We start from the raw sequence: 17,305 nt of genomic DNA on the forward strand, positions 1-17,305 counted from the left end.
ACCCTGTTCCTGAGCATGTTCTTCTTATTCAAAATAAGAGACAAGCAAACAACTAAATGCTGGAGAGAAGAGGAGCACAGATGTAACAATTCCAACGACCTTCCACTATGAATTCAGATCTCACTTTGAATTCTATTACTTGCTAACTAGCAGGCGTGCTGATTTTCTGTTTTCCAAATTATGGACCAGCCATGTGACGAGCCTGGTACACGGGACCCCTTACTGTCCCTGACAAATATATTTGCCCATGTAAACAAAAACAGACCATGAGAACTCATAGACACTGTCTCAAAAGTGCTTTGCCACAATTGTTTTCACATAAATCAATTTGACTTCGAATGGAACAGGAGCTAAGGGGGGAGCTTTGGTAAAATCTCCCAAATTAAAGTTAAATACATCCAGAGACAGAACAGAGTGGCTCTGTGTGGCTGGCAAGAAAGTAGGAACCAGAAACAGAAGCAGGCACCAGAATGTCTCCTGGTTATACAAGTGGCTGCTGAATGACACGCTGAGTGAGACCCAATCCAGCCTGTGAACACAATGGAGGCCTTATGATGTGAGTCAGCCTCATAGGCGGGTATCACTGACAGTACTGCCCACTGGCTGGCCACAGGACGTTGGGCACCAAGTACCAACTGACTATGGAGGGAGTGGATGGAGCTGGACGACTGAGTAAGAGCATTGGTCATCTTCCGCTCCCTGGGACATGTGTGGACGTGAAAATACCTTTACATGTTTGAGCGAACGCACACCAACAAAAACACAGTTGATGAATTTGTGCAGTATACTCATAACTACCTTTTTGGACTGGATTACTCTACTTAAGAGACTGGACGCCTGGTCATTAAACCTGGTCAGCTGCACCCTTCATTGACTCAAGTTTGGCTTAATGGAACAAACTTTGTGTGTGTGTGTGTGTGTGTGTGTTTCCGCGGTCTCGTGACGCTAGGATGAAGCAGTTTCACAATAGGTGTCATTGACACTCCTGCATAGACTGAATAGACACTGACGCATGGTAGCCAGAGTACAGCGCCACTCTGGGTTATAGTTTAATACTGTTGCTGTTTAACGTCATTGTAATTACGACACTGTGAAATCCGCTTCACACAGACTGTTGACAGCGAGTAGAAATACTGTCCTGATCCCAGAGTGTTCTAGTGAGAACCTGCTCGACATTTGATTGTTTGGGAATGCAAAGCAAACTGTAGGTTTCCAAGAACCCCTGTAGTGGGTGATTTTAGAGCAGATCCTGTTGCAATGTTATGAGTAATGTCACTGCCAAATGAGCTGGCAATGCATTCAACACATTACGTAGAGGACAGTCCTCTCTTTCTCCAAGCCATTGCATATGCAGTCCTTTTAGGCAGTTTAAACACAACTGTACAAATAATGTCAAACGAACATTTGTATATTCACACACTTATCGTGATGATAAATTAAAAGCCTGATAATTATGTACTCTTGAGCTAACCTGAAGAAAAAAAAGTTTATGAAATATGATGAGCTACTTAACCATATACATGTTTTCACAAGATGTAAAGATTGATGGGTAAGTCCACCAATCGTAGAGTTTCTGGAGCTGAGATTCTTACACAACCTTTACTGCCAAATGAATTTGTTGTATGAATAGCTGGCACGCAATAGTTATGACATTGGTTTATATGCCCAGGATTTACACGCCAAGACAGTGTTAAAGATTATAAGTTCTATTATGCATAACCTTTGCACACATTGGTACATTAAGCATTACTACAATTGTCTCCACACCTTCTTAATCATTAAATTCTAGTACCTTCCATGTCCAATTCTCTTAAATTGTCTCAATGAGACATTTAGCAAGGTTAATTACTGTTATGAAACTAATAATTTTGTAATGGTAGCAGGCTTTACAGAAATTCACAGACAATAATAAAAAAAGGGAAAGACTTGAATGTGTGAACTCTTCTCGGTTGTGTTGAGATGCAGTGATGACAAACTGCGCAAAGAAACTGTGGTCACTCCTCTAACACAGCAGAGAAAGACAACACAGGACAGTGGAGCAATTGTTAAAGAAATGTATTTGTTAGCTGAGAGATGGGAAACTTACCTTCAGTAATATTGGAAAAAAAATCCAAAACATAAATACATTTAAGCACTTTCAATGATCCATATTCATGTCTATTTTCTAGCTAAATGTAAATAAAATGGCCATAAGAGATACTTTCTCCTATTAAAAAAGGGCAGGCCACACTAAAATTTAGGAAGTATAAAAATAATGTGAATCATATGCTCTGGGTGTCTGACAAAAAAGAAAACATCTCAATAAAAAGGTCAAACTTATTTCTTCTGGGATACTTAGACACACATCTTGTTGTCATGGAGATGGTTTCATTGTTGTTTTGTTGTCATGCAATAACAATTCAATCTGCTCCATGACAACTGAGCAACTCCATGTGCAGAGCAAGGTCAAAGATGTGCTTGTCCAACACCAGACCTAAGACGTGTCACACTGGTTTCTCACACAAGTGAACTGACATAAGAGTGTGTATGTACCTGCTATGATCTCCCTGAGTTTGGGGTCCAGGTTGACTGTGCATGGCAGGAACATCTCTACGTCTTTGGCAGTGAGAACAGGTGTCCTGGAAGAGAGGAAGACCTCAAAGCTGCGGATGTCTCCATCAATCTCCAGCAGTGGCTCCACATCCTTAGTGGTTGGTATGTTCTTGGATATTCTTCAGAGGGAGAGGGAAAAAGTGAGAGGAGGATTTCACAAACGTTAATGTGCTGATAGTTCAGCTGGCTCCATCCATAATTGTAATTATTCAAAAATATTAATATGATTTAATATAATATTTGGAGACTATTTTGTGATTTGAATAATAATTTAAGTGCACACGTCTTCCTTATGGAAAACAAAATGGTTATAATTGTGCAGGACTTATTGACATGTGACACATACACACCAAACTCTCAGTTTATACTAAGGTCTGAGTGATGCATTTAAAATTGTAAACAGAAAGCATCACATTCTGATGAAAAAAAGAAAAGAGGAAATAGCAAGCAGCACTGTTAAGATTGAAGAGATATGCAACGGTCATCATCATCATGAGAGCTTAGAGATAACTGGATTTAGAAAAGGCAAGATAGTGAGAGGGGGAATGTTCGAGGACTGATAGAGCGAGGGATGTTATCTTTTCTCAGCAGAGGAGGAAACCTGAGAAGATGACAATCAGGGTCATTTAGCAAGCACCAGACGGAAGCATGTCACGATGCGTTGTTGCAGTTAACATGATGTTTGTAATCATAGGCTTTTAAGTAAACACTTTGTTTGTGTTTGAGATAGTTTTGTTATTATTCCATGATATAGTTTTCCCCTTTGTATACTGCAGAGAAAAAAAATCTTGTATTCCATTAAAAATGTTGCAGTGATAGTTATGGGGTATTATATTGAAAGTCAATTGAAAACTGTGGGAATTCTGGTACAAATTAAAGCTTAAAATTGTAGTTTAAAAGTGGCAACAGTAATTCTGAAATGATAAATACTGAATACAAATACTTAAGTGTTGTGTTCAGAGGCTGGAAATTTCATTTCAATTTCAGCTGCACACAGTTAGAAAGGAAATCAGTTTAATCAAGGACAGCCTACCATGTGGCCAAGGCTACAAGGGAAGCAAACGGCAACAAGCCAGAGCCATCAGTACATCTCGTTAATCCTATCATTCAGACATGAAAATATGAAACTCTAAGTGACTTATGGCACTGGCCATTCATCACCAGAATGTGCTGCTCTTATCAGATGAATGAGGAGACTCCAGCAGTGAGCAGACATCTTTCTCATCTCTGCCTCCATTTCTCATCCGGACCCTTCATCATTTTCTCAGTAGATGCTCTTCTCTCTCTGCATATTGCTTAACCTTCCCTCCTCACTACCCTTCCTGCCCTCCCTCCACCCCATACATCACCCTCTGTGTACTAGTACGCTGTGCTGAGAAATGCTGCCTGATGAGTTGGGTTTTTCCCTAGGCCTGATTTGTTTTTCAGAGCGAACACAGGCAGGCCTTTTTGTGAATTGATTGAATGATTAGTACTATTGCTGCAGCACGCTAGCTAAACCCCGGTGAGGTCAGCATCTAGCAAAGAATCAACACAGCACACAGTAAGCTAATAATCCTAATTACCAGTTCACTCCAGTGAACATACTGGTTGAATCATGTCAGACCAATCTAGTGAGGCTGGATGAAAACAAGACCTTACAAGAACACTACAGGTACAGCATACATCACTTCCATTTTCGGCTTTTAACTGATATTCCTATCCAGACTGTGCACAGTGAGTGAACAGGTAGGGGTCCAATCTTCTGTTCAAGGGCATTTCGACAGGACAGATGGCTGGTGATGGACGCATCTGCTGTTGTAGGGCTCGAACCTGTGACCTTGTGGTTATAGGATGTCTCCCACCAAATGTACAAATCTGGCAAGAAATACAGGGTGGGTGTGTCTAGGTGATAAGGTGCATAAATGTGTAGCTCACTAGAAAGCTGTGGCTCCTTTTGAACATATTTCAAATCCCCAAAAATTACCTGTAAATCTTTAGTGTCAAAGAAGTGAGTGCAAATTCAACTGACAAAGTTTTAAATTTTTGCTTCTGTGCTCTGTGCATACCCCTCTTCCCAATCCTGTGTCATTCTCTTGTTGAGATTCGTTTCTCAGCAGACCAGCCCAGGTGAGTCATCCCAACCCCACTGCCCTCACCCCAACTGCTAGCACAGAAACACTTTGACTGAAAGAAAAGAGAACAGACTGTGAGAGGGGAGGATGCAAAAGGCACAGCTGGGCTCCAGTGGACAAAGCCCTCTCAGTGTTTTCTTCCATTAGAACCTTTAACAAGACCCAAAAGGTCAAGGAAGCTCCATGCTGGCACATGAACCCCGCTCATGTGACCTCTAATGGGGAGGGTTAGCAGGACACCCGGGCACATATGCTACCTGTGTGCGCACACATATACAAGCTGCACCAGTGGGGATTTCAAATAACGTCAACAAAATAGTGCAGCGGTGTGTTATATCCAATGTAGACACCTGGGCATCATGGATGGGGATTCAAAAGCACAGATTATATTAGGGCAGGATTTTGTGCTTTGTGCTTTGCAAGTGCATCTACACTAGTGTGTGTGTGTGTGTGTGTGTGTGTGTGTGTGTTTGGTTCCTTTTCCCATGAACTGTATTAACCCATATACAGACTGGGAGAAGCCTGTGCTTTTCCCAATTTCCAGCTGGCTTACTGCTGTTTATTTGTGGGTCTGAAGACACAGACCAACAGGAGCCAGTGACTCACACACATACAAATACACAAATACACACACACACACACCCACACACACACACAGAGAGGGCACTTCCTTTTGCTATGAAAAGAACACCCTGCAAAGGCTTTCTAAGAAATCTAATCTAAAAAGAAAGTCTTTTTACATGACTGTCTAACATACCCAGTGGTGCGCCCACATACTTTGGTCACCCTGTGCCAATAAATATTGAGGTCAATAATTATGAGACTAAAAGTTATTCAGTCGCAATGATATCATGCTGTACACAACCTTGTAGGGTTACACAGTTTTCACTAAGCACATCTGACAACAATGCAATCCAAAAAAGTAGCTCCAACTATTTTGGTGGCCTGCATGTTTGCTCTAGCGTGCTGCCGTAACAGAAAACACACAGTGGTACGGACTGCTGTTACTTCCAAAGCCAACCAGGGGCTAGTGAGAGGAACAAATCAAGGACATCCATCATGGCAAAAAACCCAGACAGATGGAAAGAAAAAAGTATGGAGTCAGAGGTCCATTCCTGACATTCCCAGCTGACTAGTCAGACGTGTGCAGGAGAGGCAGACCAAACACAAAGTGGATCTCACACTTCACACACTACTGGTCTTGCAAGATCTCTGTAGAGATTGAGGAGACCAATCACTGGATAGCTGATATGGAGAATTATAGAAATGCCAGATAAGGAAAGAGAAAACTGCAGAGGAAGGGCAGGATTATTGAAATACTAACGAGCTTGACATAATAATTTATTGGAGTGATTCTAGACATCAATTTGAATTGTAAAACAAACAGTTCTCCTTATATGCCAACAGCAGTTTGTCAATGAAGTTTAACCACATAAAATTACATCCTTTGAAGATAACTATTGAGTAATCAGTTGTTGGCCTTGGCATTAAGAAACTGACAGAAATCACTGCAGACTTAGTCATCCTCGCAGTGTACAGACTACACAGACCAAATGAACAAAGCCATTCTTATCGGCAATCAGTTGCCAAATGACAAGATGGATGCACAAGTTGGAGCGCCAAGGAAGCCGCCGTGCTACTTTCAAGCAGGCAGAGGACGAGTGAGATAAAGGCCAGCAGGCATCCCAGCAGCCGCTCCTGCACAATGGGCCTATTGATGGGACCCGTCTTATTGCTGCAGCAGCACAGGCGCTTAGGTCCAACCACTCTCTGTGTGGTGTGGCCACTGAGAGCTTTCTGAGCTTATCCAAATGCTAATAGGTCCCAAAGCTGACTGGAGCATAGCCTTTCTTCTGCTCTCAACCTCCCACACGCTGCAGCTGACGGGAATGAGCAGAATTCATCACTCTACCCCTTCCGTCCTTTCTTTGAGCAGTAAAACTATGAATGTGCCACTTAACTTTGCTTTACAGCTGCCCTCTGTGCTTTTACGAATGACATGCGCATGCATGCCACAAAGAGGTGGTCTCACTGCCAAACATTTCCATAAAGGGGCCCAAAGACAGAGAGAGATGCCTGCAGAACAGACAAATGCCTGTGCACATTGTGTTTGAGAAGCTCAAGAGTTTGAGTGTGAGACACTGTGTGACCACTACAACAATGTGTGGGTGAAGAAGTTAACCAGGCCTGGGTCCGGCACATTCCTCTCCTGGTCAGAGTCATGTTGGAGCCACTGTCACAGTGTCTGCCAAGCGCGTGGATGAAACCAATGAGGCCCTATCTAGGAAAACAGCGGACAGGCGGACAGACCAGCATGCTGGCGCGTGGACTTGCAGCATCAATGCTGAGAGAGGTTATTGTTACAGTAGAGGCTGCCAAGCACTCCACCACCCCAAAGGCAGAGGGGGAGAGCATAAATATGTTTTCACTTTAAATGACGCCATGTTCTTTGTCTGCTTCAAATCCAGACGTATTTCCTAGATTTGAATCAAATGCTTCAAGTAATGTGGACACCCTGTGTCTCTGCTTTGCTGTCTGTCTCCAACTTTCGCTCGTTCTTGTTTCCTTGTCTTGGCAGTGCCAACTGACAACTTGTGGCAACGTCTGCTTTCCATATACATTCGTGGCAAAGTTTAGTCCAAACTCGTGTACTAAGCTGGACCTGTGCATCCCAAAGCAAACCACAGAGACAAGCAAGCTAATGGGAAACACACCAGGCTGATAAAAACCAAGAAGCTTCAGAATGAGCAGTCTCGGTGAGACAGGCTCAGGACTCAGTGGTTGCCTGAAATGTTGATTAAACTCATGTGTAGTGTAGCAGTGGAGTCTCCTTGTTCCAGACCCCAAAAACCTTAACTGAACCCTCCACTCAGAGTAACTATGGACTCATTCTTGACAAACACTTAAACACTAAACCTCAGCTTGGTGATTTATGCATAAAAGAGAATATGTAGCATCATAGGGCCATGGCAGAGTTTGTTCATCGTGACACTAATTGCACCACAAAGTTCAGTATTGGCGCATGTGGTTGTTTGATAGCTGTAATGGCCAGTTGATAAGCTGTATGATGTTGAGTTGGGGTCGACTGCTAAACTGAAGACAAATGTGCTCCTCTGCAGCAGATACATACATCTGGAATAAGTAAAAAGTAAAATTCACACTGAGAATAAATGTGACAGATAAAACAGGGGATGCTCAAGCTGAACCTGCAATGCTCTGCTATACTTCACAGAGTGGGAATGTGCGCATCAAAAGTATGATACTAAAACATCACTGAGGGTGTGAATATTTGGGAGAAAGCTGAGAGAACATGCTGTCCAGTAAAAGCTTCCCAGCTCCAATGTGTTTGAGTTAAAGCCTCCCCCCCGATTATTAATATAGAACTTGAACCACATTGCTCAAGAGACTTCAGTGGACAAATCTGATAACTAAATCGTTGAGCTATGCTGTCAGTCTGTGATTACTAATCACATTCTTTAGACCTGCCTGCTTACCTAGTCATTCTTTGCCATTTTAGTGCGGTTTCTACACACACACACACCCGAAAAAGGACCTAACCTCCACTGACTTTTGAAGGGCCAGGATGTTAACATCAGTTAAGGGGCGGATATGTGTGCGTTTTACTATCAAGTGTACCCGTGGCAGCTGAGTGGCGAATCTCACTGTCCACTTAAAGCTCAGTGCCAACCCTCTTGCAACCCTGCCCTTCTATTTATAATTACCCCTCAAACCCCAACACTAACCCACCTTCAAGCAGTTCCAACAAAAAGCAACAGAGCAAAAAAGCAGAGCTGTGGACAGATCAGCGATAAAGAGATCAGCAACACCAGAGAAATAGAAGTATCATCCAGATGTCTGCTTCTCATTCCTCCTCTTCTTTCCTCCAATGTGAGTGTCACATGTGAATGTTAATCAAAAAATTGCTGTCACTGATGGACGAGTTTACGACTCAAAAGCAGGGGTGAGTCAGAAGTGTAGCTGAGGCTTTTATTACATTTGATCTTTATGATTGTTGTACTGCAAAGGGAATAAAGCAGTTCTCTTGCTTCAGACCAATTAGTCTAATCCTTCAACCTCAGCTTACAGGCAGAAATGAAAAGGGCTTTGAGGATTTTCTAACAAAGAATGCTGCATGACGTTCTTTTCTTCCTCACATGGTCGCGTCCACTCACACAAATACACAGACCCGTACACACAATCAAAATTCTCATATTGCGTGCACAAAAACAAACCCTCCTGTGTCACCTGTACACAGTAGATGCCATGTTTTGTTTAAAAAAAAAATAAATAAATTTAAGCAGCTCAGTGGGGGCTGAGAGTTGGTGGAGCTGGCTGAGGCTGATTCATGCCTGAGTCACCATGGCCAAACACCTAAGGGGTGGAATGACAATGCAGCCTGGACCCACACACACCCACATATGCACTAAACTGGAATCAGCAGAGGACCAGTTTCACTAATGTACACAGCCACGTGGAACCCAGGGGGACGTGCATGAATTTCTATGCAACCACCACCTGAATTATCTCACTTGGAGCAGCAGCATCACCTGAGGCTATGAATATACCTGAGACATGAATGCACCAAAGGCAAATTCATCTAGCAGTATCCCTGCTGGTGTCTGGTATAATCCTCCCTAGTATTCACACATTTGATTTCTTTACCTCATTTTAACTCCCAAGATTGGACTTCCTTCTCTCTCTTTGTGCCTTTTCTTTAATCTTAACCCTAACCCTTTATCTCACACCCACCATATGTTATTTTTTAATCTGTCTGTTATTCATCTACTCATCACTCGTCAGGTAGTCTGTCAGCAGACTAGACTCTATGTTAGTGTCCTATCAGTGATGGAGCCAGAACTCTATTGAGAAATAGGTGGCTTTACACCAGCCTTTATGAATTAACACATATTTTAGGTCGCTTGGCAAATGGCAGTGCAATGAGCGATCAAATTACTAGTTTTTACTCCATCTTTCACTGGAAAAACCTCCCAGAGGGAATTGGTACAGGGACAATGGGGTCCCTAACAGGACACAGAGACAATCTATTTTTGAGCATTTGCGAAGAACAAAGATTACAGAAACTGTCACAAATTCAATGGGAATTCACAGGAACAATAGGTTTTATGGCAAAGAATAAAGACTTTTTCATCTGAGGGCAGGAAAAGTTCAAAAGTATTTATCATAAGAGAAGAATAGGATCTCACCATTTTTTGCAGAAAGATATTTAAGAGCTTATTAAAGGATTCCACATAAAGGGAATCACCCGCATGAGCTTTGGAACACGCTTTTATCCCAGCACATAATTGCAACCAAATTACAATAATTGTGCCAATTAAAGTAATCCTGAATGAAGAGAGTGTCATCTTAATGTTTCAGTACTTGGGATGAGAGTCTCTCTAATTAAGACTGAATTGCCTGGCTACATATTCATTCAGAGTGCGATTAGCGCTTAAAAAAAAAAAAAAGTTTTGAAGTGTCCAAGAAGTGCCTGGATCTAGTCATGTCTCTGAAAGGGGGATTGTTTGCTGGATGAATGAGGGGTCAGGCCAACTAAACAGAGAGGAAGAGATGGAAGAAAGGAAAAAGTTGATTCTTCACAAACTATGATATAAAGAGGATAAAGTGCAGCAAGATTTTAAAATTAATTTTACACACGAATGCAGCAGAAAAAACTGCAACAAACAGCTCTTCTAATCACTTTTACTTTACAATTATCATTCTACTGGGTTCTGCTTCCTGCGCTGTGTGAATGTGTGTGTATGAGTGCATTTAAGTGTTTGGTAAACGCAGCCTGCATCTCAGGGTCTGATTAATTACACTGATTCTCAGAGGAGTTGAGGTGACATATGTTTTAGCACTGGTGTGAGAGCAAAGTGTGTGTGTGTGTGTGTGTACTGTATGTAAGTGTGAGTTACATCTACCACATGCACTGGGTTTTCCTGTGATTTGAGTTATGTACTTACAATATTCAATCTCAAATGCTTATGCCATTAAATAGATTAGTGGTATGTTTGTTTTTGTTCGAACAAGCATGTGTGTATGTGTCTATAAGTGCATGGCATGGAATAGTTTGCGTGTATATGTGTGTGTGTGTGTGTGTGTGTGTAATGAACAGAAGATTCAGGTGCGGAGCCAGAAACACACTCCTGAGTGCGGCGGGGGCATCCTGGCACAGACAGGGCACCAGATGTCAGAGCAGTGCAGGAACCTGCTCAGTGGGCCAGTGACACTTTTTTCTAGAGCTGAAAACGGGATCTGGGCGTCCAGGAATAAACTCTCAGATGGACTGACTAAACCCGCCCCCATACATCATTAGGTCCAAATATGTTAACCTCAACCAAAAACACAGAACAACTTTACTTCCCAACTAATCACCACTGAGAGAAACATTTTACACACCAAGAGAAAGCCTACACTGAGGGAACCATTTTACAGTCCTTTTAGTTCTTGAAGATGGATCCAGATGTACAGGAATGAGTGTTCGTGTCCCCTGAGCCTCAATTTATGTATACTTCAGTGATAATTTATGTGATGTCACATTTAAGAGTTTTCCCTCTTAGAGCACCTTTAAAAAAATAAAAAAATAAATAAAAAACACCACTCGGGCTTCAACAATCAAACATTTTAAATAAAGACTGATCTGTTGAGTATTCTTATCCTATTCCTTTCACTTCCAATCCATAGTCTTTATCGTGTTTTCTGATATCAAAATGATATAACTAAACCACGTCTCTATGTTGCAAAGCAAGATTTCTTTAGTTTCTTCAAATTAGATTTAGGTGTGTTTTGTTAATTTTCTGTTTGTTATCATTGTTGTTGTCATTGTGCTCTTGGAAGGGGACATCTGCAATGTAAATAAGGAACTTTGTCAAAGATAATGAGAATCCAAAAACAGAATTAAAATAGTAGGCCGATAGATGTTTAAAAAACATAGTTAAGGTCACAACAACAGCCATGTGTAAAACAGGAGTGTCCTTGAACAAGATCCAAAAACTGTCCTTTCTCACTTTCTTGAAGCCACTACACTGAGGAGCTCCCACATAATGGCTGAACGTAATGCAATGGCTTTAAACATCAAGGAAATAAAGACGCAAAAGCCCATTAACAGTCTTTGGAAATGGCACGGTCGCTTTAAGGCAATAACCATGAAGCAGGAGAAAGTTAGGGTAGCTACAGTCATTAAGTCTCTAGTGGCAACTAAAACAAGGAACAACTGACTCGTAAGAGAAAAAACACAGAGATCGAAGAAATTATATATCTGAAAATGATAGTCACAAAGCTGAATGCTCCAAATCAAGTTGCCACTGATTAAAAAAACACACACACACACAAAAAAAAAAAAAAAAAAAAAAAAAGAGCATGGAGTTTGGCTCATTAATAAAAAAATAATGGTCAGTCCGATACACTTACTGTTCTTTTTTTCTGTTCAGTTTCTGCCACTGTGTCGGGCAGGCCACTGCTCATGCACTAATGTTTTCCCTACAGAACTAACAGAACCTTTTTAGCTATGCACTGTGAGTGTAAGCTTGACATCTTTGAGCGAGTATCTCCTACAGACAGTGCCATCTTTGTAACACAGTGCTTTCCCCTGCTACCTTGCATGAGTCTGGGCACTTCCCAGTTTTACCATTAATGACAGAAATCACTGAGGTCATTAACTGATTACACATTCTCCATCAGATTAGGAGGCCTGCACTGCCCTGCTCCCACTGCAGGAATTAGTGTTACACTTTTTTCTTCGTGCCGTGTCCTACAAAGACACCTCACAGTCCTTCATGGAAGCTGGTTTTTGCCAGACAAGTTGCTAAAAACAGCTTTTAGCTGCTTTAAAAGAGTGTGTTTGTGTGAGATATGAAGGAAGGTGGGCGACTGTTTCTATTTTTCCTCTCCTGCAGGATTTCAGGTACATGCCTCAGAGAATGGCTGTCACCTTCTACAGTGAGAGGCACTTTGTTATTCACACAGTATTACCACATGGTTTAGTCATTTAGTTTTCATTTGACAGGCTAGGTAGGGCAGAACATCTTCTTAAAGAACCTCAGACAGGTTTCTTATTTTTACTTAGGGAGATGGAAACAAAAATCATCTTTATACACACTACATTGGTATTGTTTATGCATTCAATAATTTATAATATACACTTCTGATGTACTGTTGTGTAGAAAATCTTACAAAGAGAAGAGAAGAGGAAGAGCATGCTGCCTTGTGACTGAGATGCAGGGCGACAGTTGACCTATAAGGGGCTGACTCACCCCCACGTTCACTTCACCACTAATATAGTCACTTAGTAACGCTCAGGGGATGTGCAGTTACATTGTGAAAAAATAGCTGAGCACGACAACTCAAACAAAGATATGCATGGCAAAATGCAGAGTGTGAATGAGGTCTGAAGCATGATGGTCTAATGTTAAATATTGCATTGCTTTTACATTATTATATATAAAGGAAATGGTCAACTGTTTCAATCTTAAAAATACGTTAAATGTACGCCTTTGAGCACATGTGCCGTACATGTGCACGGTCATATACAATGCTGAAAAAGGAAGAAAAGAGAAGTAGCCATCCTTCTCTCAAGCAGACAGTTGGGAGAAGGACCCCAAGGTTCCAAGAAGCCAGTTAAGTGCCCATCTATTGCTCAGAGAAAAGACAGAATAACTCATCCAGAGAAAAAATGGACCTAAAAAAGCCTCAGATCATAAGAAGAAAGAGGAAGAAAAGAGCAAGCGGAGAGCCAGAAAAAGATACACAGACAGAGGCCAGCGTCTTATCAGTGGAAGATTAGCGCATAAGATAAGGCCTCTAGGCAAGGCGTTCTTTTTAGGCTGTTTGAGGCTTCCTGTCATCATCATTAAGGCCGCTTCTCCGGCAGCAACTGTGGAAAACAGAGCAGCTACTTGGAAAGACACCCAGTGAGGAGGGAGATAAAGAAAGACAGACCGTTGGTCAAAAGCAAGATGATAGCTATATTAAGTCTAATGAGCAGTGTAAGCACAACGTTGTGCTGTGGTAAAGGCACTTGAATCCAATACTAGTGTATAATTATATCTACCAGTTTTATTTTCCACAATAATTATGGTAAAAATATATACACTTTCTTTTGGGTGTCTATTATACTCAAACATGGTAAAGATGTACAAGTAAGAAGTGTGGTCACAACATTTTTTCCATTTAATAAATGCAAAAGGTGGAGAACATGATAACCCGCCTATCTGCCACTTCTATACACAACATATGTAACACTCTTAAGTGACATAACAAAATGGAAGGTAATGCCTATTGTCCTTTGGAAACTACAAAGCTAATGAAGTTTCCCTTGGACATGGGGGAGGGAGGATTGTCTGCTAGATCTTGCTGGCTGACTGGCTGACAGTAACTATCTGTGACACTTCCCTGCCGCATGAGTCGTGGGCGCTAGTGTATTGTGACAGAGTGCAACCTTTAAAGGCCAGCGACTGATACATAACAGCACCAAAACCCAGAATTTCAGCCTGCATTGACCCCCTCCTCTTGTCAGCGGTGAGCATGCTGAAAAGCGTCCATGACCACACACATACAAAAGGCATAAACAGTCAGACTGTATACAGAGAGAATGAGAGCAAGAGAGAAGGGGGGCAACCAAAGCTTCCTTTTACTACCCAAGCAAAGACACCTGACCTTCATCTATCTCATGTCCACTTTTAAGAAAATATGTCATTTCCTACATTTGGAAAAGTCAAGGTTATAATACAGCCATCATTTTTCTTGTGCATTATGATCAGTTACAAAATCTCTCTGTCAGTTGCCAATTAGCATGGCTCTCACAGGCACCAGCAGTAACTCTGCACAGATGCAGCCCAAATGGAAAAGAAAATCCTCTACTGCCACCTGTTGGTCAAAGTCACTTGTAGCTTACCTCACAGAGAGCAAGAAGTGGTATGATTCTTTACTGACACCAACTGTTGTGTCAAGTTGTGTTGCGGTTTATGAATCCTGTCGTGGAGGATTTAGTGTTATACTTTCAGAAATTTGCCTTAATTTCTCTGACCAAATAAGATAATTTAAACAGAATCTTATGTTATGTGAAAAGAGAGAAAGATGAGAAAGAATAATTAAAAGAAAAAATATTCACAAGCATGTTTGAGAAGCCAGTACATCTAACTAAAAAATGAAAAGGGTATTTTTTTTCTGCATGTGTGTGGGTATACCTTTCATATATGGTCTTCAGAGCAACCTGGTCAGACACTCCATCAGTCTCTTCCAGAAAAAGGATGATCCACGATGTCCTGTAAGGCCACTCCTCTGTTAGGTTGATCCATGATGCCAGTCGATCCCAGTTGAAGATGATCTGATTGGCTCGTAACAAACGACCTGTAAAGAAAAATGTGGATCCTCCTTAAACATTACTGTCTCATTGAGCATTTATTCATTTAAAGAGTTGGAGTAAAGAATAAAGAAAGGGGCTTGTAAAAGATCAGCGCCTTTAATCATAAAGAAATTACAACTTTTTAAGAACTTTATTCAATGCGATATTGTTGTTATATGGCCTACTGTCAGACAATCCAACTAATGAGGTTTGGCATTTCAGCCTTCCAGACTGCGTCACTCACCGCCATCACATTATAGCAATTAATATTTATTTTTAGTTGAACTGTTTACTTATGAGCAAAATGTTCTTTACATTATGATGCTTCATTAAATGCATAGCCTCAACAGCCACATGTTAGCCCCCATTGGTCCAGGAATAAATACCATCAGAGGCTTGCTTGTGGTTCTGTCATCCTCCAAATCCACAAATACTTTACCAACGGCTTATGGGAGTTAAGGAGCAAAACATTTAGAATGAGTGTACCATTTCATCTTCTAAATGATAAAAGGCAAGGCTGACAATTTTAATGTTGCTTAAAATTATTGTTAAAATAAGATGTGACATTATTAGAGGACACTGGGTTTAAATGGATAAATAGTGGTTTCTTCTTTACCTGTGATAGAAACGATATTGAGCAGCCTCCTCATGGTCTGTGGACTGATGTCACTGAACCAGTCTTCAGTCACCAGCAACTTAGTAAGGTCAAATGACATCTGCCTGGTAATGCTCCTCTGCATTTGGCGACGTCTGTATGTGTCCTGGACAGACAGTGAGTGAACAACAAACAGAAGACATAGTTAACATTAGACAGGAAATATATCTTTCGCGCCACCATTTTTCATGTTTCACTTGTTTCTGTTACATTGGTTTATAGGGCAAAAAAATAGTATAACTGCTAGAATGCAGTGTTAATGTTTAATAATGCTTCTATGTGGACCATGTCTACATTTTTGTGTCTCTTTTGCTTTCATTAATCAAGACAGTCCACCAAAGGTCAACAATTTAAGTGAATTTGTGTGTGAAAAAAAAAAAAATCAACAACAACAAAAAAACAAAACTATTTTCCTCATTCTACGTCATCTCTTCTTCAGCTAAATATCTAATTCACTGTGACTGCAAACAAAAATCAAAGAGCCACTGTCCAAAGCTGAACAGTCATGACACACAGGTGAGCTATTGACACAGATATACGAGAGAACATCTGTGATGGTATCAGACAGCTGCCATGGTCATGAGCCAAGGCGAGGCTTTTGGTTGACTTTGAAGTCCTAACGCCAGTCTCATGACCTCTTTCTCAGAGAGATGAAACATATGGCCACTACTCAGGCCTGAAAAGGTCTATCAAAAAGCCCCAGTACTCCTAAATTGTGATGGAAACACTGAATGCTATCTTCCCAGTGATAATTATTTACCTTTTTGAAGAGGATTTTGTTAATTCCAATAAATGGAAATAAGATGGCAGAGATAATCATAATGTCATTCAAAACTTAAGAGGCCAAATGAAAATGGAGAGCCACTAACTGATTTTCTCCTTTTGCCCTCATTTTAATCTTCACTTGTAGAAAGAGGGCTCTCCTGCCAAGAGCTAGCTAATGGCAGAGGGTAAATAAAAAGAGCATGCCACCGTGTAATGAAAGGCCCAACACCAATAATTGACAGTACTAGATAAACCAGAGGTACAAACAAATGTCAAACAAACAAACAAGGGAGGGAGGTGGGAAGGGTGGGGGGAGGGTCTCGCAGGAGGGAGGAAAGCATCAGCGACAGCAGCAGAGTCACTTAGCCTCCTGCCAGCAGACCTGGTGCCAGTGTTTTGTCACAGGGACCCACTGCTGCTAGGCCTTGTCATTAGGCTGTGGCAACGCAGCAGGAAGGATAAACAGCCATTACATCAATTACACCAGGAACCTTGGCCGCACACCGAGCACCTCTCTCTTTTCGTGTGTGTGTCTCCTTCTGTCCTCTGGCCTCTGAGATGCCTGCCAACACTGAACATGTAACGAACACCCCCTTCAGTAAGGAGGCTGAAAAGACTGACCAGGGAGGGTTTCTCATGCAGTACCTATCGCCCGCACCTGGCATGTTCTATGGAAGCTGTAGGACATCAAACATTAATTTTCAGATTTATTATGTTTCCAGATTAAAATGAGTGTTGTTTGAATATTTTACCTTGCTTTACAAAGTAAACAGCTCCCTCTCTTTTAATTTTGATTCAAAAGTTTCTGAAGTATTTGTTATTAATGAAATGTCTACA

General features: G+C 41.3%; 1 protein-coding gene across 5 annotated transcripts in view; it reads right to left on the reverse strand.

Moving 5' to 3' along the window:
• The window catches only part of kidins220a (kinase D-interacting substrate 220a), a 41,837-nt gene that overhangs the window by 8,916 nt on the left and 15,616 nt on the right, over positions 1–17,305 (reverse strand). For all 5 annotated transcript variants that reach the window (XM_029493064.1, XM_029493060.1, XM_029493062.1 and 2 more), the window contains 3 exons: positions 15,665–15,809; positions 14,891–15,053; positions 2,533–2,711 (listed from right to left, as the gene is read on the reverse strand). In XM_029493064.1, the coding sequence (XP_029348924.1) occupies positions 2,533–2,711; positions 14,891–15,053; positions 15,665–15,809 (487 nt within the window). The remainder of the gene's footprint in view (positions 1–2,532; positions 2,712–14,890; positions 15,054–15,664; positions 15,810–17,305) is intronic.

The sequence above is a fragment of the Echeneis naucrates genome, chromosome 22 (genome assembly GCF_900963305.1).
Source record: "Echeneis naucrates chromosome 22, fEcheNa1.1, whole genome shotgun sequence".
In the NCBI taxonomy this organism is placed as follows: Eukaryota; Metazoa; Chordata; class Actinopteri; order Carangiformes; family Echeneidae; genus Echeneis; species Echeneis naucrates.